A 21,937-nucleotide genomic window follows, 5' to 3' on the forward strand; every position below is an offset into this window, starting at 1 on the left:
CATCGCAATGTCTCGAGTCTTCCGCTCCATCGCAGAACACGAGACGTTTCGAAAGCTGCCTGTCGAGATCATCTGCGACAATGCGTGCCTGGCGGCATCTCAGGATGAGGACAACAACTATCCTCAATACAATAGCCTTGCGCAGCTCAATTACCAGTTAAACGAGGGCGATTGCCGCCAGTGATTTTTGGATGGCTTGTGATGAGAACTTAATAAATCAACGGCACTTCAGCACCTGTGAAGTCTGGACGTGGACCAACCTACCAACCGTTGCCACGTTGCCATGAAGCAGCTCGTTGCTGAGCGACTGCCTCTGAAGTGGTCATGGCGCTACTACAAAGACTTGTAGTGGCAGCAGCACAGGGCCTTGTCATTGATTATGGCGCTGATCTTGACGCCTTAGAGACGGAGTCGAACGGCTCCCCTAGCGGGTTACCATCACGCCCTACGTCCAAGGCTGCTGGTTCACGCCATTTGAATAACGAGACACTCATTGGAAGGGATTGGAATTCTATTGATATATCGTACGAGCTACAACATCAAAACCTCTTCGCAGCAGGCCAAGCCTCGAAACAAGCCCCCTCATACTCGATCCCCAGCCTCCCCGCCTTGAAGTTCCACATCGGCGGGACGATCCCTCCGTCTCCCCGCAGCAGGGCTGTCCTCTTCAGGGTGGCCTCGACCCATTGCAGGTACTTCACTCCCGACCTGGTCCAGCGGATCGGAAACGTCCCCAGGCCGGTCTCGTGGTCGTAGGCCGCCCTCACGGTAATACCCTCCAGCTCGTCCCGCGGCAGCCGCCGGAGATGCGTAACAACCGCCTCCCCTCCTCCTCCATCTGCTGCTGTTGACTGTTGCGGCGGCGGCAGCGTAACGTCCTGGGAGTAGTCAACGGTGCCTGACGGCGCTGGAAAGACGATAGTCAGTGTCTGGAGGGAGAAGAGCCGGAGCAAAAAGTCGGAGCCGGCAGCCAGGACGCGGTAGATTTCGGTGCTGGGCAGGGCGAGATGGCGGATCTTGTGGTAGGGCCAGTAGTCGGCTGGTGATGGTGCGGGACGGAAGAGAGCGGTTCGGAAGGCGTTGAGACTGTGCCGGGGGATGTAGAGGATGTCAATCTCCGGGTCGTACTGGCGCCTTGGGTGGGGAGTCGTCAGGGCCACGTAGCGCGCTTCGGTGGAGGTTGCCAGGAGGGATCGGTTGCGAGGTTCGTGAACCACCAGGCGAGAGATGTCGCTAGGTTGTGAGAGAATGCAGACACCCTGCCGTGAGAACGTGGCTGGTGAGGAGGCTGCGATGCGCCAGATCTCTTGGCGGAGCTCAGGCGGCAGGCGGGGAAACGGCTTGAAGCTGGCTTTTCTAGATTCGAATTTTGTATATATGGCTTTAACGCGATTGCGCCGTGGAATTCGTGATGGGTAGTACGGCGTCATCTCGTCGAGTCGTCAAAGGCGGGTGTGTGACTATTCTCTTCCCAAAAGTTGAGAAGAGGAACTTGCCGCTACGTGTGGCACGGGCGGTTTTGCCTGTTGGCTTGGCTTGACATCAGCCTTTGGCGGAACAAAAGTAAGCGAGACAGCGATGAAGGTTTTAGGAGATGGGATGAAAAATGATAAGTTAACAGATCAACAAAACAGGAGGAAATATGATGACATGAGACCAAAAAGATGATCGACCCAGGGATCGAACCTGGCACCTTCTCGGTAGGTAGAACCTAGCAGTTCAAACTTTGTGAACGAGACGTGATAACCACTACACCAGTCGACCTCGAGTCATAAACCCAGATTTAATCCCTAAGTAGATGCATTCAAACAGCAACCCTCACCCTTTAAACGAGGTTAGAAAAGGCATGGGGGCATCGGTGTAGAATGGCGGGACTCGTTGCGACTGTAGGAATTAATTATTATTCCTACTCCGCTATGCCCTAGGGCGTGCCAGACCTTTAGCTACTGTAGGAATAAAGGCCGGGCATGTACACCATATACTTTCCTCGAATGTACTTTATGGTGGTGAGATATACTTGGAGGAGGATCCCCCTCGATCCGGTGTCTTGGCGTTGACGTTTGACTACTGCATGACATAGTAGGGTTGGATGGATGGGGTTAATCAGTTGGTACATGAGAATGGCGTCGAGAGAGAATGCGGAATGGTACGGCTCCTGGATTAGGTGGCGTTCGGTGGCGTTGAAACAGTTTTCTAAGTCTAAATAGAGACACGCGTGTCCATTCCATGGTCTATAAGAGTCAACGTGGTACGAGCAAGGCATGTGCTCTTACTCTACCCGGCAGCACCTTCGGCACATTACCTACATGCACCAGAGTCCGGGCCTGCCTTCGTTCAATGAAGGCCAGTGGTAGGACGTCGCGGCCGGTCTATAATGGACCCATTTTACTCAGATACAGGATATTTGGATTACGAATTCTAGGTTAAGTGGGAATGCATGTCATAAGCTTTCAGCGCAACTGCCTGATGACTTGATGAGAAACAGCAGGAAGCATTGAGTCAGATCTTCTAGGCCTAATCGCCATCATTTCTTCCACAAAGTACCAGAGATCATGGTTGACGATGGACGGCATCTTTGACCTTTCGGGTCGGGATAACCATTACGCTGCTGATGTCTAGCCAGGCTGTAGCCTGTGGCTGAGACACATGCAAAACATACCCGTCTGTCGAGCCGGGCTGTTCGTGAGCTTCATTTTCTCAACCCCGCAACTTGCAGTGGCCATGGCCGGTCTCTGAGCAGTCCGCGCAGTACCATCCTATCCATGGTCTCCCTAGAGGATGAAGACAGTCAAGTTTACTGCCCCCACTTCCGGTCCAGTCACCCCAAGACTGCTGGGCCGGTCCGTCGCCTAACCGTTGAAGCGGAGGCACAGAAGCTCCAGCTGTGGATTGACAAGATGCGTGAGCGATTTCTCAAGCCTCAACTGCGTACAGGCAGGCACTCTGCCGGCAAGGCCGTCAGGGCTTATGTGCCTGAAGTGTATCATCACGCCATCCGGCCCGCCGTCGACGACGACGACCACTAGCCCGCAGCCACGTCAGAGTCGCGCGATTTCCATCGTTTCCGCGACCTCCCTCCCGAGCTGAAGGTTGCCATCCGGGAACTGGCCGCCGCGAAGCCCCGTCGGCTTGTCCGCCTGGGGAGAGAAGCAATCCAACTCGAAAACCAAGGACTCCGCCGTTCAACGGCCCCAAACGTATGCCGACGGTCGCGCAGGCGTGCAAGGAGGCCTGGGATGTGGTCAAGGCCGGCGGGTCCTACTGACCGCCCGAGGGCAAGGATCGGATGAAGGTCTGGGTCTCCTCCCGAGACCTCATTTTCATCCCCAAGTCGCTATGTGGCCCCTCCAGCGCTCTGGCCCCCGAGGGCAAGCTCGACTACATCTGCTCCCACAGGGAACTTGCCGTGGATTTCCAGCATTTCGTCTCGTTCGACTCGAACAAGCCCATCTGAGGCTACGGGTTCCTGCGTCATGCCAAAGAACCTCGACACGCTAGTGTGCATCATGAGGACGTATGAGATCGTCGTTGACAGGACCAGCAACGATGGGGAGGAACAAGCCTTGAAAAGCAGGACCCCGGAGAGGCTTGTCATGTACAACGACAACGATTGGTACGGGTAGGACAAGGTAGAGGCGCTATGGAAGGGGACGAGACACTGGGCCTTCACACACCTGGGGGGGGAAGGGCGTGGTGCCGGTTGAGAGCTACCACCTTCTTCCATTTGGTGTCAAATATCTCGACTATGAGAGACAGCACTGGGAAGGCGAGTGCCTGCCGCGTGTCAAGGCCGCGTGGTTGAAGATGCTCGATGTCGACGTTTCAGAAGATGGAGTGACGAACGAGGCTCACCCGGGGAATGGTCACTTCCTCACTAGGAGTTGGTAAAGCGGAATTTTCCACGAGGGCAATTGGGTCTCGCGATGTCGGAGCCTGGGGCAGCACGTTGCCCAACGGGGGGCCACCCGACCGTATGTCGGAGGATTCTATGTCGGAATGTCAGGCAGTCAAGCGTAGAATTTTAGCCGTCGGCTCTAACTTGCATTCTTCGCGGAGACACTGGACCGAAGTTTCCAAAGGGGCCGCCTGTCAGTCTATCACAGAAAGGGACCGCTAAAACTCGATATGTAGTGGGTTTGTATACTTTTCAGATTTATTGTTGGATTCCAAAAATCACTCCTTTCGACGTTCGAAAACCACCTACACGGCGCTTAGCTCGGTTCCAACCCCATTGTGCCCACATCTCCACCTGCTCTGTAGCTAGTAAATGTTGCGGCCCCTCCCTGCAGCGGCAACACCTGATTTACGGGCATAGAATGGACCAGCCTATGACGCCAAGGCACGTCATGTCAACGAGGCGGGGCTTCCATCCTGAGTCTTCGACTTTCTCGTCACAAACAGTCGCACCGACCCTGTTCTTGATGGCTTTGACATTGTCCGGTTTTTCTAGTCCGTATGACGGAACATGAAATCTCGGTTTCTCGGATGGAATTGGTGAAGGGTCGTTGGTTGCCAAACCTGGGTTGTCTTGAGCCGTATTCTTGTCATTGCCGTCATCTTGGTCGGCGCTGCCCTCAGCAATGTTCACGGAGGTAGCCGTGTCTCCTCTCTGTCCCTGGCTCATCTCCTCAAGCCGGCGTGTTGCCCCTTCCGAGAGGCGCATGCGCCGCTCGCTTGTGCCATAAGTGGGCTAGCCTTTGCCTCGTCGCGGACAGCCACAGAAAGCCCAGGGCCAACCCCTCTCCGCCCTCCTTGTCTCGCGCAGTTCGCCAGTTCAGGCGGCCCGCTGGACATCAAAATCCTTTCCCCAATCCACAACCCTTTGCCCAAGTGAGTATAACCTCACACGCAGGCCTCAATCCACCTCTCAAACCCTCTTCTCCCTCCTAGCAACATCCGCCCAACTTTTCGCCGTCGGCATTGGCGGTACCTTCACCCCCCCACTCCCGCTGACCCCCTCCAACGAAGCATGCACCATCCTCGGCGACGACACATCCGACTCGCTCGGCGCAGGACTCATCGTCCCGGCCGCTGCGATGGCCGCCGAGCTGGCGATGCTCGCCGTATCCCGAAAACTAAGCTCACCGACCCCCATCCTCACACTACTATTCGCACTGACAAGGCTCTCTCTCCGTTCCCGTTCCGGTTCCCGTTCGCGATCCGTCAGGCCCAATCCCAACCCGTGCTCCACCTCGTCATCGTCAGAAAACCTCGCCTTGGGTGCCGGCTCTTCCTTGCGCGCCTCAACCTTCGCCGCAGCGACTGGGCTCGGCGCTCTGCGCATGTCCATGACAGCAGCAGGGCTGTGAGCAGCGGCCGGCGGCGGTGTGCCCGCTACGCTTGTCCCGGCGAGAGACGCCTTGGACAAGCTCATGCGGCTGAAGACCGAATCGCTCATGCTGTACTGGGTGCTGTCTGTCGACTCCGGGTCGCGGTGAATGTTTGGCGTGCCGGCGCGGATCGGAGTCGTGGGATTGATGGCGCGCGGCAACTTGGAGCCCGAGTTGCGGGATCGGAGCGTGTAGCCTGTCAAGTCGGGGTTCGAGCTGCTGTGCGGGATGGCTGCTGCTGGTGATGGGCATGGGATGAGCGAGTCTCGACGCAGCGGGGCTGCTAGGGCTCCGGTTTTGGGGGTTATCCCGGTAGCGGCGGCGGCAGCGGCTTGGGAGTAACTGGGTCGGGGAGCGTGGCCGACTGACGGTGTTGTGCTCTGCTGCGGCGGTTGGGAGGGAGGCGATCGTGGCGGCGCAGTAATCGGGAGCGGCTGGGGGGGCGGCCGCGTCCGCATCGTCACGCCCGCAGAGCTGCCGGTCGGATTGGCTGTTCCGGAAACCAGTCGAGGGCCCGAGGGTGGCCGCGGGATGCCGGGACGGGCGGGTCTCCTGCTCTGCTGCTGCTCCATTTCGGCTACAACGCCCTCCAACCGTCTCCGCTCACTCCGCTCCTTGTCGAGCTGTGCTTGCAGCTTGGCAATGTTGTCTGCATGTACCTTCCTCTCATTCACCAGACGGGATTCGTACGTCTCATCCTTGGCCTTGAGCACCTGCAGCTGCTTGACCATTTCTCCGTGCCCCGCCATCAAGTGGTCTCGTTCGGCGGCAACGACCTTGAGCCTGGTGTTCATGCGATCTATCACCCAACGGCTGCTCTTCCTACAACAGCTTGAGTGGTAGACTTGGTCAATTCCACCAAGCTCAACCAGCTCATTGTTGACTTGGGAGATAACCGGTCGTGACGAGGGCGTCAGGGAAACCATTTTCGAAATCAGATGTAACACATGTCTCGGGCCGAATGTCGGCGCATTGACGTCGTCAATCTCTTGTGTCGCGAGAGCTTGAAGCTCAAGCTTGTGCAGATAGCTGTGCAGTCTCTTGAAATCCCCTGGATTGGATGACACGTGGTCGAGCATATGTTCAAACTCGTCCGAAGGGGCGTGGTGGACCACCGTGGCGATGTCAAGAAATACCATTCCTAGGGAATAGACGTCGGCTGCTCTCATAGACCAGTCGGTATCGTGGTGACGGAGCTCGGGAGCCCGCCACTTGGGCGTCCCAGGCATTCCCCTGGTCATGGTATTCTCGCGGTCATGGACGTCCTTCGAGATCCCAAAGTCGGCTAGGTAAACGCGACCCGGCGCTAGGAGGATGTTCGAGGGCTTAAGATCAAGATGGCGAACATCGGTGTTGTGGCAGTACTCGATGGCTTGGGTAATGCATCCCATCATTTGGCGAAGGTATTGAAGAGGGCAGCCAGGCCGATCTATAGAGACTTTGGGGCAGGAACGCGGCTGGTCGATAGCGCTCAAGTCTTTCAAATCCAAGGCGTGTAGGTGGCTGATGATATCTTGGCGATCTCCTTCACCAGTCCTAAGCAGGTCAATGTCCGCTAAGAAGTCTTGTAGGTTGCAGACGGCAACGGGCCACAGGAGGAGATAGAGCTTCCTTCGGTAGAAATATGTCCCGACGAGCTTCACGATGTGTTCATGAACCAGCTTGTCCATGACGTTGGCTTCGTCGCGCAGCATGTCGAGGGGATATCGAGGGTATGGCGGTCGGACCTGCTTGCGTGCCAGACATATTGGGCGGTTGTTGGCGTGGAACTTGACTTTCTGCACAACGCCGAAGGCCCCATTGCCGAGGGGGGTGTCGCAATCGAGCTTGAGCCGTTCGTGTAGCTTTTCTGATTCGGCCGTGTTGGCGAGGGGAACGTGTTTGCCTCTGTCTCCCGTCAGTCTTTCGCTCTGGGACAACTTCACCCCCTCCAACCTTGCTGCGTACATTCCGGACCAGTGGTGCCGCGACTCTTCCCACTCTTTGAGGATCTGGCGCTCACACTCCTCCAACTGAGACTGGGACAGCCTGCTCATCCCGGCATGGGATGTGGGTATGACGGTGTGCCATCCGTCTGCGACGTCGCCCATGACGGCGAAGCGGGGCCCCGTGGGGTTGGGTGGGAAGAGGGGATCAGTCGGTCGAGACGGGGCGAATGTTAGGGTCGAAGGCGGAGGGGAAAAGAGACTCGGAGGGGTATCGTGGAATCAGACTCTCGCCATAACACCGTTCCTAGACCCCAAAAAAATAAAAGCAGAGCAATGCAAAGGGTATCAAGTCGAAACGAAGACGTTTGCGGGACGGAGTCGGCACTTGATTGCAGGCCTAGGAACATTTTTCTTGCGGCAGGAATCCCGGCGTGGGAGGAGCGATGCAGAGCACAGCCCTGTTCAGCGGCTGAGTTCCGCAGGAAAGCGGGGGATGTGCAGTGGGTCCGGATGATGATCATAAGCCGCTGACAAGCCGCTCCATTGGCCAATTCTTGCAGTTTTCATCGATGATCGAAGGCCTCCTTTTTTCCATTCCTTCAATCGCAGCATCAAGATCGGAATTCATACTTGGAGTTTAACTCAGGTTACTTGACAACCAGAGAGCACCGGAACCGTCTCCTGGATACGCCGTGTTGATTCGGAATGCTTGATCAGCTTGAAAAAACAAACGCGGTGGCAGCGAGGACAAAAGGAGGACTGATGTACGGATTACATCCGCTTTGCTAACTGAGGTCTGTCTCAGCGAGCTTACACTGAACTTTTGCTCGAGCGGGCGAGCGGGTTAACGTTATCTGAAACGCTTGAATAAAAGTCGGATGGGAGAATCGCAGTGCCAACGTTGGAACAAACTCGAACGGCGGAGAGAAAGAGGGCAAATTAGCCCAGCTGACGAGAACCCCGCCCTGTCCGTCCAATGTGTAAGCAGACAACCAAGGGCTATTTGTGTTTAATTAGTGCGGCACATGCCTTGGCCAAGTACTGCGCGACTGGCCGGATCCGTACTTGCAGTTCTCTGAGTAAGCAGCAGTCCCCAGCACAAACCACAAGGATCATGAAACGTGAATGGGGATCGTTTACGAAAGGCAGCCACAAGATATGCCCGGCGATCTGATCATGTAATGATCGGAATTGTATCCCCGAGACCGCTCTTTACTCATCATCAAAAGGCAGCAACACCCGCCCGAACGGGATTCGCTGGCTTTCTCTTCAACACTCCCCCCATCGCCATCGACCCTCAACCTGATGGGGTCATCGAGCTGCGCTCCTCTTATCTTGTAACGGCCATCCGCTAGGACAGCCTGTTCAAGTTGGCACATGCTGATATACTCAGTTCGCTATCCACTTCCTCACCATTCGCTGCGTCGCTCCCTGGAACGGCTCTCTGATTACAGATACTTCGAAACAAGCAGCCGCTGGCGTACCCCGGCTGAGCTGGCACAATGCGGTACACGCAAGGCGACCTTCCAATTCTCAGTGCTGAGGTCTATGATGACAGCGCCTCGCTTGGCTCCTCGACAGCGGTAGCAACCAGAAGAAAGGCACAAGGACCCTCTCCATCCTCTCGACTCTCCGAAGATAGCTCAAGAAAGCGTGCAAGGACAGAGTTTTCGGAGACTGTTGAGCCTGACGATGAGAAGAAGAGGTCCAGGGGTCGACCTCGACTAGATACGAAGGACGAGACCGCCGCTGATGTGAGTTATCCTGTCCGGAGTGCTCTGCGCCTTCCAACGCAGGAGCGCGGTGCGGTGTCTCCCTTCATCCTTCTGCTCGTCTGACACTGCTGCAGCGGCGGCGGACTCAAATCCGTCTTGCACAACGAGCATACCGGAATCGCAAGGAAAATGCTATCCAGACATTGGAGAAGAAGGTGCAGCAGCTAAAGGACACCAACGAGGAGATGAGCAACGCCTTCATGCAGCTCCACGACTTCGCCTTGGCCAACGGCCTACTGGACCAAGTACCTGAGTTTGGCCGCCAGCTACGCAAGACAACGGAGAAGTTCCTCTCACTAGCACGAGAGGCAAGCGACGACGACGGGAAAGACGACGAGCCGAAGACCAGCGGCAACGGTAGCGGAGCTGACAGTAGATCAAGCAAGGAGCATAACCGCTCCGGTTCACCAGGCCAAGCCGGCGTCTCACCAAGAGCAGCGGGGACGAGCCCGTCAGAATCCGGCACGGACAACACGTCCAAAACCCTCATGGGCGGTCTCACAATTTCCTACGAGCCAGTCACCCAACCCTCGTTTTCGACCCCTTCCCCAGTCTTCTCTAACACCTACGAAATCCTCACCTATCCAACTCTCGACAACGCAAGCTTTCCCACACTCTCCGACCCGGGCCTAGCCATCCTCTCCGAGCGACAACAGCAGCAGCAGCAACAACAGCAACCACCCACTCCGTCCCCCTATCTCACCCTCCCCATGCCCGACAGCTACGCCCCGATGGAATCGACCTTCGGCCGACGCCTCCAGCGATACGCCATTGAGCGCGCCTTCATGCTAATCACCATGCCCTCCCCGCCACAGGACAAGATGCTGCACATCTTCGGCTTCTCCCTGCTGCTTGAATCGCCCGCGACCATCAGCCGGCGACTGGCGCGGCAGCTGGGGCGGGACGACCAGACGAGTCTGCATAACTGGCAGTACCCGTTTCTGGCGCTAGGTGGGGCGGGGACGCATTTCAGGGGTAATGGCATTAATACCCGGGGCGTTGGCGTTGACGTTGCTGATGGGGGTAGTGGAGGAAGGAAAGGGAGGAGGGTGGGGAACCAGGGGACGGTGGACGTCGGTCGGCCTGCAGAGACGACCGGTTTCGCTACGGGGCCGTTTGACGAGGTTGTGAACTCTCTGCGGGACCGGGTGTTGGATGAGGATATGCGCATGGCGCTGCCCGGGTTTGCGGGGGAGTATTTTGACTGCGATGAGGCGGAGATGTATCTGTATCAGCGCGGGGTGGTTATACCACCTGGCTCGGATGTTGTGACTGTCGATGTCGATGCCGCGTTGCTTGAGGAAAACGGTGGTGGATACGGGGCTGGTGACGGATGGATGTCGGGGTTGGGAGACATTGACATCGGTGATGCGGGGAGCGGTGGTACGTCGTCGAATCTGTCGCCGAGTAGGAGTGACGGGAGTGAACAAGGGCAGGAGGGGACGGGGACTGGCTGGGCTGTTGGAGGTGGTGCTGACTTGGTTGATCCGGCGATTGCGGACATGTTTTCGCAGCCGAATCCGTTCATGCCTATCACACAGTCTGGCCGGGGGAGTATGTTCCCCTTTGGGGCTTTGGCGCCGGACGGTGCTGGGAGCGCTGGATATGGTGTGGGGGCTACGCAGCCTAACCCTAGCCGCCGGAGAGTGGTCATTGATGCCATGAGGCTCATCAAGGGTATGCTTGAAAGTCTCCAACGGTTCTTTTCTGAACTTGCTGACGCTGTTTCCGTAGAGATGACCTCGCGGGCGATTTGCCTGGGCCGCTCACCTGGGCTCAGACAGGCTGATATTGATGCCGCGGTTCTGTCGACAGTGCGGGCTGGCTTGTTGTAATGATGTTGGTTTCCAGAGCGCGCTGGAAATGCATACGATGTTCATTACATGAGGCCAATCTCGACGTGCCTGGACAAACTTGACGAGAATACTGGGTTTTTACGGAGGACAGTAACTTGATAATTGCACGCTTCAATATCCACATCACATCGCGAAGGAGACATCCGCCAGTCATTATCGTAAGCCGCAGACACCCTTCCCTACATTCATTGCGCAGCGACAAGGACGAGGTTGTGTTAGCTGTTTCTGCTCATTGGGACAGCCCTATGAAAGCCGTATCGTTGCGGATGTTGCACGGCTCAACCCCCCTGTTAGCGGCCCTTTCCCATGTTACGGCAACACACTCAACGAATGGAAGGCCCATCGGCGTCCGGGGCACCTGGCGGGTGTATTGCTATACTCCGAGCCATCAAGTCTGTTGCACAGTCTTGGGCCCTCGCAATTCTCCGGATGTTCCCTCGTCTCCTTGTTTCCTTCCTTTGCGATTCCGTGCGTAAACCGGCCTTTTCCACACCCTCAATTGAGGTTCCTCCCCTTCTCTCCCTTCCCTCACCAGCCTCTCCCTCTCCTCCAGCAGCGCCATCTCCTGCTCAGCCAGCACAATCTGCCACATCGCTTTGGCCCGGGCAACCAGATCCTGCCTCTCCCTCTCCGTGACATCCATCGAGTACGTGAGCGCCTCCTGCAAAGTCTGCTTGTACGACCCCTCATCCGCCGCCCCCTTGCTCTCCAATCCCTTCTTCCTCTCCGCCCTCCTCTTCTCAGCCAGCAACCGCTCCATCATCCGGTCCCACGCGTCCTCCACCCCAGCCTCCTCCAACCCCTCCCACATCATCTCCATAATCTTCTCGATCCGCCGCCACCGCCGCTGCGACTTTTGCCTCAGCACCCTCTCCAGAAATCTCGGCTGCGGCTTTTTGAGCCTCAGGAACGGCACCCCCATCGTCGCGGCCAGGGTGGGCGGCTTGCGCACGCCGGACCTAAAACTCGACAGCGGGCGCGGCGGCCCCGTGGGGGCATAGACGGGCGGCTCGCCCTCGGCCGAGATTTTCTTAATGAGCGGCGTGCGGCCCTCGATCGGGGCGGTCGAGATGCGCGAGGCTGCTTCGGCTTCGCGCTTGGCCTTGACCGCCACCACGCGGGCCTGGTTCTCGCGGAGAAAGGTCAGCACGGATGCGTGCTCTGGAGTGGATGCGTCGGCAGCGCGGGAGAGGAGGGTCAGGAAGCGGTAGCCGTTTTTGAGGGCCGATATGACCAGGCGGTGGGATGTGTCGCGTTTGTTGCGGCGGAAGCCGTTGCGGATGAGGGTTCGGATCGGGTTGGCTGGACCCAGCGGGGAGTTCGTGATGAGGTCATCTGGTAGGGGCACGCGCAGGCCTTGGCGGAGGAGGGAGCGGTACAGGGCAAAGCCTGGCGACAGATGGCATGGTGTGAGTGGATGATGGAAAGGTGGCGGTGGTGTTCTGATGTCTTACATGCTGTGCGGTGCCGCGAAGAGCGGGCTGGGACGAAGAACGACGGCATTCATCTGGTTGTCAAAATGATGGCATCAGGAGGTGCATTGATGCATTTGATTGAGCTGCGGCAAGCTCCGAAATTTCGGAAACGCAAGAGTTGGGCACGCGACCACGGGCAAAAGTCAGCGACACGAGATCACGTGAGATAATAAGGCTCAGCAAAAAGGCACGAAGGGAGACGATTACGCGATGTGTGCTTCTTAATGGCGCTAAATGTGTTTCCGTAATGAATAAAAAGGCCCAGCATTGGTAGTCGAATCTGGCCTGGATCCCGCGGTGCAATTCCATTCCATCCATATACCCTTCCGAACGTCCCCGGAATCGACCCGTTGGCATGTGATAGGCGTGACGTTACTCCTCATTGGTAAATCTCGTACTTGGATCCCTCCGGCGGCTGGGGGAGCTTTTTGTTCTCGTCCATATATCTACTCGTAGGTCAGCATCAGCCGCCCATCGACGCCGGGCAGGGTTGTTCGTACTTCCTTATGGAAATCAGGGCCGTCTCTAAGCTCAGGGGATCCTCCTTCGGCCTTGCATTCTTGGCCAGTTCCGCAGCAATCCGGCTCCAGTCGCGGAGGATGGGGATCGCGTTCTTGTCCACCTTGCCGTCCGTCGGGCTGACGCCGGGGAGGTTGATCTGGCTGACGAAGTGAATCTCGGGCGGCTCGTTGGGGTAGTTGGGGCCACATTCCATCTTGAGCTCGTAGATGCGGTTCTCGTGGTTCCCCTGGGTTGCAGGCGGTCAGCAAAGGGTGTGCGCTCTCGAGCGGACGTAGAGGACGTAGGGGCTGGCCGGTGGCGCTTACGTGCGGAGGGCCCCAGATAGTACCCCGCCAATGTGTCATGTAGATGTCCTCGGGATCCTCAAGACCATACGAGCAAGCACCTAGGGAGTAGGCGAACCATCCGTCAGTATGTGCATCCTGAACCGGCAGCACCGCACGGCACAAAGCAGGGAGACATAGGAAACCGTACCTGCACCCATTCCCTTCTCTCCCTTCTCCAGCTCGGCGAGGAGCTTGAAATTCCGGGGCACCTGGGCTGCCATGACGATGTGATTGCCGGAATACCTTGTACGTGGTTTTTAGGGCACAGAGTCGGGCGGCAGTCGGCGACCGGCAATCAACAAGTTGCGAAGATCAAGCAATGGAACCTGGAACTGTTGGGCGAAACCGAGCGGCAGCAGGAGAGGGCGCGGGGATCCTTGTCGACAAACTGCAGGTCGCAGCTTCCAGCTTGAATGGAGGGGCTGACAGGGCGGTGTGAAACAAAGTCTGAATTAGTCATGCAGTGGGCGCCGTTGGCTTGGCAGCCGCTTTCAGGTTGCCCACTTGGCTGCGGTTGGCTGAATGTTCTCATGCCGGAGTGCCTCACCAAAGGGCAATGTGGAAAGAACACCCGAGACACCTTAGTGACCAGCTCTGTCTTTCACAGCCACGCCAGTTTGACTTTCGGGCTACGATGCGGCAGTAGCGGAGATTACCACACCTTATCTTCGCGATGCAAATATGACCGCTCAGCTATTGGCGTCGGAGTTGGCGAATCTCATTCAGGAGAGTAAGCGCAAACACAACGACCTGCGCCAGGTGTGTAATTCCCGTGCACCGCACCGTGCCGTGCTGAACGGCATGACTTGAGAGGAGCCGTCCTTCCCTGAGTTTTGGTCATTCCCCAGTCACCTTCAGAACGTAGCTGACTTGCATCAGGCAGCCGAGAAGTCCCTCGATGAGCTGCGGAGTGTGAAGACAACATCTGAAGCTCAAACATCTGAAGGTGTGTGCATCTCATCGTTGTCCTCCCCGCCCAGCACATCGCTTACACAGCATCAAAGACCTTGCCCAGCACCCAAACTTCGTCAACCCCTTCATCATTGCCTGCGGTACCAAGAATGTCAAGTTCACTGGTATCGCCATCGTCTGTCTGCAGCGCCTCATTGTGTCTCGAGCTTTGCCTCGGTCGAAGTTGAGCCAGGTCTTGGAGGCTCTGCAACAGGCCACGTCAGCCGGCCTCGATGTGCAACTCAAGATCCTCCAGGCCCTCCCGGCCCTGCTTGCGAACTATTCTGTTGATGTCAAAGGGGAGCTTTTGGTTACCGCTCTGAATGTCTGCTTTATCCTGCAGTCCAGCAAAAATGCCATCGTCAACAACACGTCTGCTGCCACGTTGCAGCAACTGGTGGTCTCTGTCTTTGACAAGGTCGTAGCCGAAGACAGTGAGTCGCCCCTTGTCGCATCTGCAGGCATGGATGGCAGCTTGCTAAATACGGCAGAATCCGCCGCCGAGGTGCCCGCCGTCGGTGAAGTTCCCGTCCGGGATGGCGCCGTCCCGCTCAAGGCTGCTGCCATGGATGCGTACAGGGTACAGTCACCTTTCAAATCTTCTGGAGCTTACACTGATGATTTACAGGTTTTCAACGACATCTGCCTACTGACAGAAGGCCAGCGGCCCGAGTACCTTCGTGTCTCTGGGCTCGCCCAAACCTTCGGCCTTGAATTGATCGAATCGGTTCTAACCAATCACGCCGGCATATTTTCCGCGCATCCCGAACAAGTCAACGTCTTGCGAACACGGGTGATGCCCTTCATCATCAGTGCCTTGCGTGGCCGACCCAACTTTGCCATCAGCGTCCGCCTAGTGCGCATCCTGTACACTCTCCTCAGACGCCACCTCTCCCTTTTACCATCGGAAAGCGGGGATGCATTCGACATCTTGACCCAGCTCCTAGACCAAGACACGACCTCCTGGAAACGCGCACTGTGTATGGAGGTGTTCAGGGGTATTTTCGCCGAGCATGCCTTGCTGCGGCGCATATTCATGCTTTACGACGCACAACAAGGCCAGAAGCGCGTTCTGAAGAACCTGACGGCTACCTTCGTCCGCGTCAGCACTGAAAAGCCATCTGTCATCGGTTTGGGACACCAGTCGACCATTCCCGTCGCCAGCCTAAACAGCGGGCCATCAAGCGACCAGGTCATGCTCGAGGCAAGCGGAGTGACCGGTATCATCGCTGGCTCGGTGACCTCTGATGGCCACAACACCGGTATAAGCACCCAGTGGAGCATGATGCGGGTTCCCTGCATTGATCAGCTCGACAAGACAGACGCTCCCATAATCCCAGAGTCTTACGTCTACAGCCTTACACTGGCCTGCATCACATCGCTTTCCGAGGGGCTTGCCAAGTTCATTCTTCCCTTGACAGTTCCGAATGACGGACGGAGAAAACGAGGCCTGAAGCAAGAAGCTGGCCGTGACTCGCCTGCGCCCCAGTCCCATGAGACTCCTGAGAAGCTGGAGCGATCCGCATCGTTCAAACGAAACCCTGTACCCGTCAATCCGTTAACCCTAGAGAGTCACCCTCTTTACCAGGACATCAAGGCTTGCTCTGCCTTTATTGACGAGTGCTGGCCAGCCATCCTGGCCACTTGCTCAACGTTCCTCTACGCTGCCCTCGACTCCGAATACTACCACGGCCTTGTCCGGGCGTTCCAGAAGTTTGCTCACGTCGCGGGGCTGCTCCAGCTTGCCACTCCCCGCGACGCGTTCTTGACAACCCTGGGAAAAGCCGCCGTCCCCCCAAATGTCTTGACTGCGTGCATGAATGCCGGCACAGTCCGGCCTCCGCCAAGCCCCGCTGCCATAGAGGGATCTGGCAACATCTTCAGTAATGCCCGAGGGTTGCTGAGCGTCGACAGTCTTGTCAGCCCACCCATAGCCGCAACTGAGAAGCAGAGGCAGCATTCGTTAGACGCCAGCAATGCCACTCTCAACACCAGGAACCTGTTGTGTTTGAGGGCCCTCTTGAACCTCGGCATTGCGCTCGGCCCAACGCTCGCCTCATCATGGAGTATCATTCTGGAAACTCTCCAACAAGCTGACTTGGTCATGTTCGCTTCCGGCAAGGCCGCAGGAAGGACGCCACTGGCAGCCAAGGGACTTGATCCTCAAGCAGAGCAGGAAGCGAGTACTCTGCTTGCTAACTTCAATACCGAGGTTCGGGCTGTTGAGACGGCAGCATCTCGCCTATTCGAGAGCACAGTCGATTTTCCCAATCCTGCCTTTGTCGAGATTGTCGGCGCCGTATGCAATTTGCTTGAGCATGCCGAACCTCCCTCCGAGGCAGGCAGCCGCCCACAATCGCCACCCTCCACTGGAGGGCTGAAGACGCCTTCAGTTCCGCACAAGCGTGTCATGAGCGTCTCGTCACCTTCTTCGGCAGGACCAAACCAAGAAAACCAATTCGCCCTGACGAAACTTGGCGATCTCGCCTCCATCAACATCGAACGGCTGTTGGCCTACCCTCCTGACGTCTCGGGTTGGGCAACTTTGGTCAATGAACTTGTATGCGCTCTGAGTTCTGTGTCGAACACCGCGCCCGTTAGAGCTCGTGCCGCAGAGACTCTCGTCCGCATGCTCCTTGAGGAGGCTGGAGCCATTGCTCCTCAGCCGGAAGAGATCAGAGGGCAAATCCAGAGACGGCTTCTTGAGGCGTTCCGTGACTCCCTTGTCCCCTTCCGAGCCTTGGACCGCGGTGCGTCAATTGCAACCAATGCTGTCGACGTAGACATCCACAAAGTCATACTCGAGGGTCTGAAGGGTCTCCTCGAAAATTGCGGCGAGTCCCTGGTCAGCGGCTGGGAACTCACTTTCGAAATCATCGACAGCATTTTTATCCGGCGAGACATTAGCCCAGAGGAGAACGCAGATCCAACGGGCCAACGAGCGACGTTCGTTACGCGTGCCGTGAAGCTTATCCGCCCGTCGTTTGCTTCCCTTCAGTTGATATGCTCCGACTTTCTGCCTTCCTTGCCTAACGCATGCTTTCTTAACCTTGTCGATACCCTATACAAGTTCTGTACCCAGGATGATGAACTAAATATTGCGCTGACGGTAAGTGGTGCCCCTGAACTGTCATGTATACAGCTAACTGTCAAGAGACCGTCACATTCTTCTGGGCCATTTCAGATTTTCTTTCCGCCAAGAGTAAGTCCATGGCGATCACGGAAGATATGATTTCGGGTCCGGGAGATGAGCCTCTGCTCATGCTGGCGGCGGAACCTTTCGAGAAGGGCTCCGGCGCTCCTTTGTGGATGCTCCTCCTCCTGAGGCTAACGGCGGTTGCGATGGATCAACGGTTGGAACTGCGGAACAGTGAGTTACTGCAACCTCTCTCGATCCGGACTGCAGCTAATTCAATAGGCGCCATCCAAACATTGATGCGGATAGTGTCTGCATACGGAGAGAGCCTCAGTCCAGAGGCCTGGTCCGTTTGTATGAGGGCTGTCATCTTTAGACTCTTCTCCTCAGTCGAGCGCGAGCTCAGTGACACTGACGAACCCTCCACGAAGGATAAGAGCCACGCCGAATGGCAGGACACAGCAACGGTCGTTATCCAAGGGGTGTCGGACCTGTTCTGCTCATATCTTAACCTCCTCACTGCGCACGCAAGCTTTCCGGAGATCTGGCATACTCTTATCGGCACCTTCCGCACTCTTTTGGACCTTCGTATTCTCGATATCAACGCAGCCACGTACATTTCTCTCCGAGACATTCTGCACAGGCGTGCGGAGCAGGAGACATCTGGCTTCGGCAAGGAAAGCCTGGACCTGGCGTGGGAGATGTGGTCGCACGGGATACCCGTTTCCGGGGGCGGCAAAGATGAGACATCAGAAGATAACCAGAAGTGTCTGGTGGTTTGGGTCGAAGCCCTCCACGAGCTCTACAGGTTGATCCAAGCCGACTTTGGCGTTGAGCAAGTTCGCCGCATGCTCACCCTTCTTCGCGATGCCATGCAGCACGCAACCCCAGGAGCATACGCTAGCGATACTGAGTATGTCACTCCCCTTCAAGCCAAGATTCTCGAGGCCTTCCGCATGGTACGCACCGACTTGCATGGCATTCCTTCTGCCATGATTACGCAGGTGGCCGAATTTGTCTCCCTGGCTTTCACCCGGGAAGACCCTGCACAGGCAGCAGGGGAGCGGCGCACATATGTCGCCATGTCCAAGGAGAGCATGTCCATCCTTGAGTTGCTCATCGTCAACAATGCCTGGGAAAGAGACATCTACGAATCGGGTGCTTTCGCCACGGCCTTGTCTGCGCTCGCCAAGCCCGTCATGCTGAAGTACCAGTTCAGGGTCGTCACCAAATCAGTCCAGCCATGGAGAGTTGCAACGCAGTCGGCTCTAGCTGTTCTCAAAGCAGCGCTTCCGCATCTCCGTACTATGGATCTTCCTCCGGGCATAATCCACCACATCTGGGCGATCATCGTGTCCATCGCCAATAGCATCATTAGTGCCGACTTGACCGTCCTACCAGAAGAAGGCGTCGACATCTTGGGCGATCAGGATTTGGACATGGTTGCATTCCGAAAGCTCCGTCAACTCATCATTCCCGCCCTAGGTGACGAGCGTGTCCTCGAGCAAACAAGGAAGACTTACGCGGAGGGGTTGTTCCGCACATCAATCATCCATGCCCCGGCACCGATCGAAGCGGCAGCAATCTATGGCCAAGAGGGCGGTGATCGCCTGAGCCTCAGCTCCTTCTACAAGAAGCGCAATGGCCGCACGATCGATCCACCTCCGAACAGGCGGGCCCTCATGAGCGAAGTGTGCCTTGACGAGCTCTTCTCGCTCGTGGAGGCGCACAAAGAAGTGGGAGGGGCTGCCGGTGATGCAATCGCCGGCGAAACGAATACACACGCTCTGCACGTCCGCCTCGCCCGCACCGTGGCGCCGTACCTGATTCTCCGCTGTGCGCTGACGCTTCGCGGCTACGTGGCGGACCAGCCGCTCAGGGGCCGCATGCCGCAGCCCCTGTCGCAGCGCAAGGAGCTTATCCGTATCCTGCGGTGTCTGGTGGAGTTGAGGTCTGAACCCGAGGCGATCTCGGACGCGATGAATGTAGATAGTGAGACGCGGAAGCATCTGCTGAGGCTGTATCCTCTGTTGGTTAGCGCGGTGCAGGTCGCGGGCACCGCGGGTGATGAGGAGGTGTTGGGGTTGATTAGGGAGGCGCTCAATGTGGTGGGCGGGGAATTTGGATTATGATTTGACGGGGCCTTAGTAGCAGGATTTGTCGAATCCATTGTTGCAAGTTGGCTGAATTACCGTGAGCGGTCCAATGAGTCCATGTCTACGCCATGCCTCGCTTTTCTCTTAAGGTCCACGTCGGTGGAATAAATAATGATACAGCCGATATCCGCGTTCCTCTTGTCCTTCAAACATACACTGCCAGCTGGCGCATGGGCTGTCTCCCAACTGCCCAGTGTTGGGGCATGTGTCTTACCGTCTAAGCGGCTAACTCCGTCTTCTCGTCCTTCTCATGCTTCCGCTCCACACTCGCGGTCCCAACCTCGATTGCTTTGTTCTTTTCCAAGATACTCTTCGCCATTGTTTTCGCCTGCGCGTCCCCAACCTTGCCGTACACACTCAGCGCCGTGGCAATCATGCCGCCGATATCCCCCACATTGCCCGGCACTACCACGGCCGTGCCCTCCTTGGCCAGCTTGCCGAACGCGTCGACATACTTCTCCGCCACGGACAGGCTCACGGCGCCCTGGGCCGCGTCCTTGCCCTCGGCAATCGACCGCGCAACAGCCTCGATGCCCGCCGCCGTGGCCCGCGCCCGCAAGAGAATCGCCTCGGCCTCGCCGGCGGCCTTGTTGATCTTCTCAGCCCGCACGGCTTCGCTGGCCAGGATGGCCGACTGCTTCTTGCCCTCGGCGATGTTGATGGCGCTCTGCCGCTGGCCCTCGGACTCGAGAATCTCGGCGCGCTTCGACCGCTCCGCCGTCACCTGCCGGTGCATGGCTTCGACCACGGGCTTTGGCGCGTGGATGTCGCGGATCTCGTACCGCAGGCACGTCACGCCCCATGCCTGCGCGGCCTCGTTGATGGCGGCCGTGATGTTTGTGTTGAGCGCCGCGCGCTCCTTGAGGACGTGGTCGAGCGTGAGCTGGCCGATTTCGGAGCGCATGGTGGTCTGCGCGAGTTGGGAGATGGCATATTCGGCGTCTTCGACGCCGTAACTATATTATGTGCTAAATTAGCATAACGTTGGTGGGGTTAGGAGGGAGAAAGGGAGGGCATACCTCGCCTTGTAGGCGTCAAAGACTCGCGTGTAGAGCACGCCGTCGAGCTCGAGGGTGACGTTGTCAGCGGTGATGGCGCTCTGCGAGGGGATCTCGATGGCGACTTCCTTGAGCGACTTGACGTAGGCGATGCGGTCGAGGAAGGGGATCAGGATGGCCAGCCCCGGCTGCAGGATGCGGTTGAACTTGCCCATGCGCTCGACGATCCAGGCGGTCTGCTGCGGCACGAAGCGGATGATGGTATTCATGGGGAGTGACGCTGACTTTTGGAAGTATGTCGGCGGCATCATCCCGGGCCCGAGGCCGCTTGGGAGCGCGTTGTGTGGAGTGGTGTGGAAGGCGCGGGCGGATTGGGAATCGGTGGTGTTGATGCTTCTTGGTGGTGAGGTCTTGGACAGTGTCTTAATGGTCGTTGGCAAAGCTCGAGAGGCGCGAGTCGAGGCTTCGAGGCCCGCCCGTACGGCAGGCGCGAGCGCCCTTTGTGCTGTTGTGGGCAACATGTTGGCGACAGCCTCACATTGGCGTTGGAGAGTTTCGGTCGTGTTTTGAGGATGGAGCTCTCTCAGAGCCGCAGTCAGCAATGTCGACGTCAGTGCTTTGTTTCCCTTGGACCCACAACTGAAAGAAGCTTTGCCGATATCCGGGACAAGAATTCAACTATACCATTTATCTTACCTGCGTACTGGTAATTACATGACAATACACCGCTTTCGGCATATCGGAGTTCAAAGTCAGCGTAGGTGGTCATTGTTCCCGGCCTCGGGAGAACGTCTGGTCAGGCAACATTACCCATCCAACTCATGAAGCTAACTTGACCACTTGTGCTCGTGTATGCTTCCAACGCGAACAAGGTTATTGCCATTCTCCAGTGCCACAGCTCCTGTCAAATAAGAGTGGGGATGATAGGAAGGTTGGAAGGATCAATGATAGCATGCCACGAAAGCCATTGGCTCGAGGGAGTTCGTTGTGGGTGACGCGTTTATTACTGTCGCCAATTGTACAAGTACCATAAGTGCTCGTAAAGGTGAGGCCTTTATCGCTTGTTAGTCCAACTCCTCAAATCTCACATCACCCGGCCAAGTACCGTACTCCACCCCGAAGAAAAATGAACAACCTAATATGGCGATGCCACTGTCCAGCCAAACCCTTTTTCCAACCCAGGTTTTACGGCCTTATCCTTGTAGAAGACGCTCGAACCATCCATGCGAGATGAAGTCGACAGAAAACATTCAGTGCTCTAGGTCGTTCATGGCTTGCCAGAACATGCGGTCCTCGGCGGTGCGCTCTAGAATCCGGATCGGTTAGCACTGAGTCCCAGGAGACATAAAGGCGTCTCGTTGCTTATAGCCATCGCTGGAGATGACCATGGCTCACCACGAAGAGCGCTTTCGAAACAGCGGTAATACAAAATTCCCACCCCGTCGCCAGCGCGCCAGGCCTCAGCGCCGCTGTGGCGAGCGCCT

At 57.0% G+C, this 21,937-nt stretch overlaps 7 protein-coding genes and 1 non-coding gene across 8 annotated transcripts; 2 read left to right on the plus strand and 6 right to left on the minus strand.

The window, feature by feature from the left end:
• Window positions 1–495: 495 nt before the first annotated feature.
• Window positions 496–1,710, minus strand: N657DRAFT_651207 (uncharacterized protein). Its single transcript, XM_062794114.1, has one exon. It carries the CDS (start codon window positions 1,428–1,430, stop codon window positions 540–542), a length of 891 nt encoding a protein of 296 aa, XP_062642281.1. The 5' UTR covers window positions 1,431–1,710; the 3' UTR covers window positions 496–539.
• Window positions 1,666–1,764, minus strand: N657DRAFT_t166. The gene has a single exon. It is a non-coding gene; the product is annotated as a tRNA-Val (tRNA).
• A 3,103-nt stretch (window positions 1,765–4,867) lies between these two features.
• On the minus strand, window positions 4,868–7,420 carry N657DRAFT_685185 (kinase-like protein; the record flags this gene model as incomplete). Its single annotated transcript, XM_062796755.1, has 2 exons — window positions 4,868–7,217; window positions 7,278–7,420. 2 exons carry the CDS (start codon window positions 7,418–7,420, stop codon window positions 4,868–4,870), a joined length of 2,493 nt encoding a protein of 830 aa, XP_062642282.1.
• A 1,340-nt stretch (window positions 7,421–8,760) lies between these two features.
• Window positions 8,761–10,868, plus strand: N657DRAFT_685186 (uncharacterized protein; the record flags this gene model as incomplete). The annotated part of the gene is made up of 3 exons (XM_062796756.1): window positions 8,761–9,012; window positions 9,108–10,710; window positions 10,768–10,868. 3 exons carry the CDS (start codon window positions 8,761–8,763, stop codon window positions 10,866–10,868), a joined length of 1,956 nt encoding a protein of 651 aa, XP_062642283.1.
• A 107-nt stretch (window positions 10,869–10,975) lies between these two features.
• Window positions 10,976–12,485, minus strand: N657DRAFT_651211 (uncharacterized protein). The gene is made up of 2 exons (XM_062794115.1): window positions 12,344–12,485; window positions 10,976–12,278 (listed from the first exon to the last, which is right to left on the minus strand). The coding sequence occupies exons 1-2, from the start codon at window positions 12,390–12,392 to the stop codon at window positions 11,278–11,280; spliced, it is 1,050 nt and encodes a 349-aa protein (XP_062642284.1). The 5' UTR covers window positions 12,393–12,485; the 3' UTR covers window positions 10,976–11,277.
• N657DRAFT_651212 (UBC-like protein) lies at window positions 12,368–13,508 on the minus strand. Its single transcript, XM_062794116.1, has 4 exons — window positions 13,361–13,508; window positions 13,192–13,271; window positions 12,865–13,112; window positions 12,368–12,810 (listed from the first exon to the last, which is right to left on the minus strand). The coding sequence occupies exons 1-4, from the start codon at window positions 13,431–13,433 to the stop codon at window positions 12,744–12,746; spliced, it is 468 nt and encodes a 155-aa protein (XP_062642285.1). The 5' UTR covers window positions 13,434–13,508; the 3' UTR covers window positions 12,368–12,743.
• Window positions 13,509–13,772: 264 nt separating this feature from the next.
• N657DRAFT_606121 (uncharacterized protein) lies at window positions 13,773–19,588 on the plus strand. Its single transcript, XM_062790206.1, has 7 exons — window positions 13,773–13,971; window positions 14,092–14,158; window positions 14,217–14,597; window positions 14,655–14,743; window positions 14,792–17,272; window positions 17,320–17,533; window positions 17,582–19,588. The coding sequence occupies exons 1-7, from the start codon at window positions 13,894–13,896 to the stop codon at window positions 19,429–19,431; spliced, it is 5,160 nt and encodes a 1,719-aa protein (XP_062642286.1). The 5' UTR covers window positions 13,773–13,893; the 3' UTR covers window positions 19,432–19,588.
• Window positions 19,439–21,081, minus strand: N657DRAFT_606125 (uncharacterized protein). Its single transcript, XM_062790207.1, has 2 exons — window positions 20,475–21,081; window positions 19,439–20,411 (listed from the first exon to the last, which is right to left on the minus strand). The coding sequence occupies exons 1-2, from the start codon at window positions 20,972–20,974 to the stop codon at window positions 19,673–19,675; spliced, it is 1,239 nt and encodes a 412-aa protein (XP_062642287.1). The 5' UTR covers window positions 20,975–21,081; the 3' UTR covers window positions 19,439–19,672.
• Between the last annotated feature and the right edge of the window lie 856 nt (window positions 21,082–21,937).

The sequence above is a fragment of the Parathielavia appendiculata genome (assembly GCF_033297405.1).
Source record: "Parathielavia appendiculata strain CBS 731.68 unplaced genomic scaffold N657scaffold_44, whole genome shotgun sequence".
NCBI lineage: Eukaryota > Fungi > Ascomycota > Sordariomycetes > Sordariales > Chaetomiaceae > Parathielavia > Parathielavia appendiculata.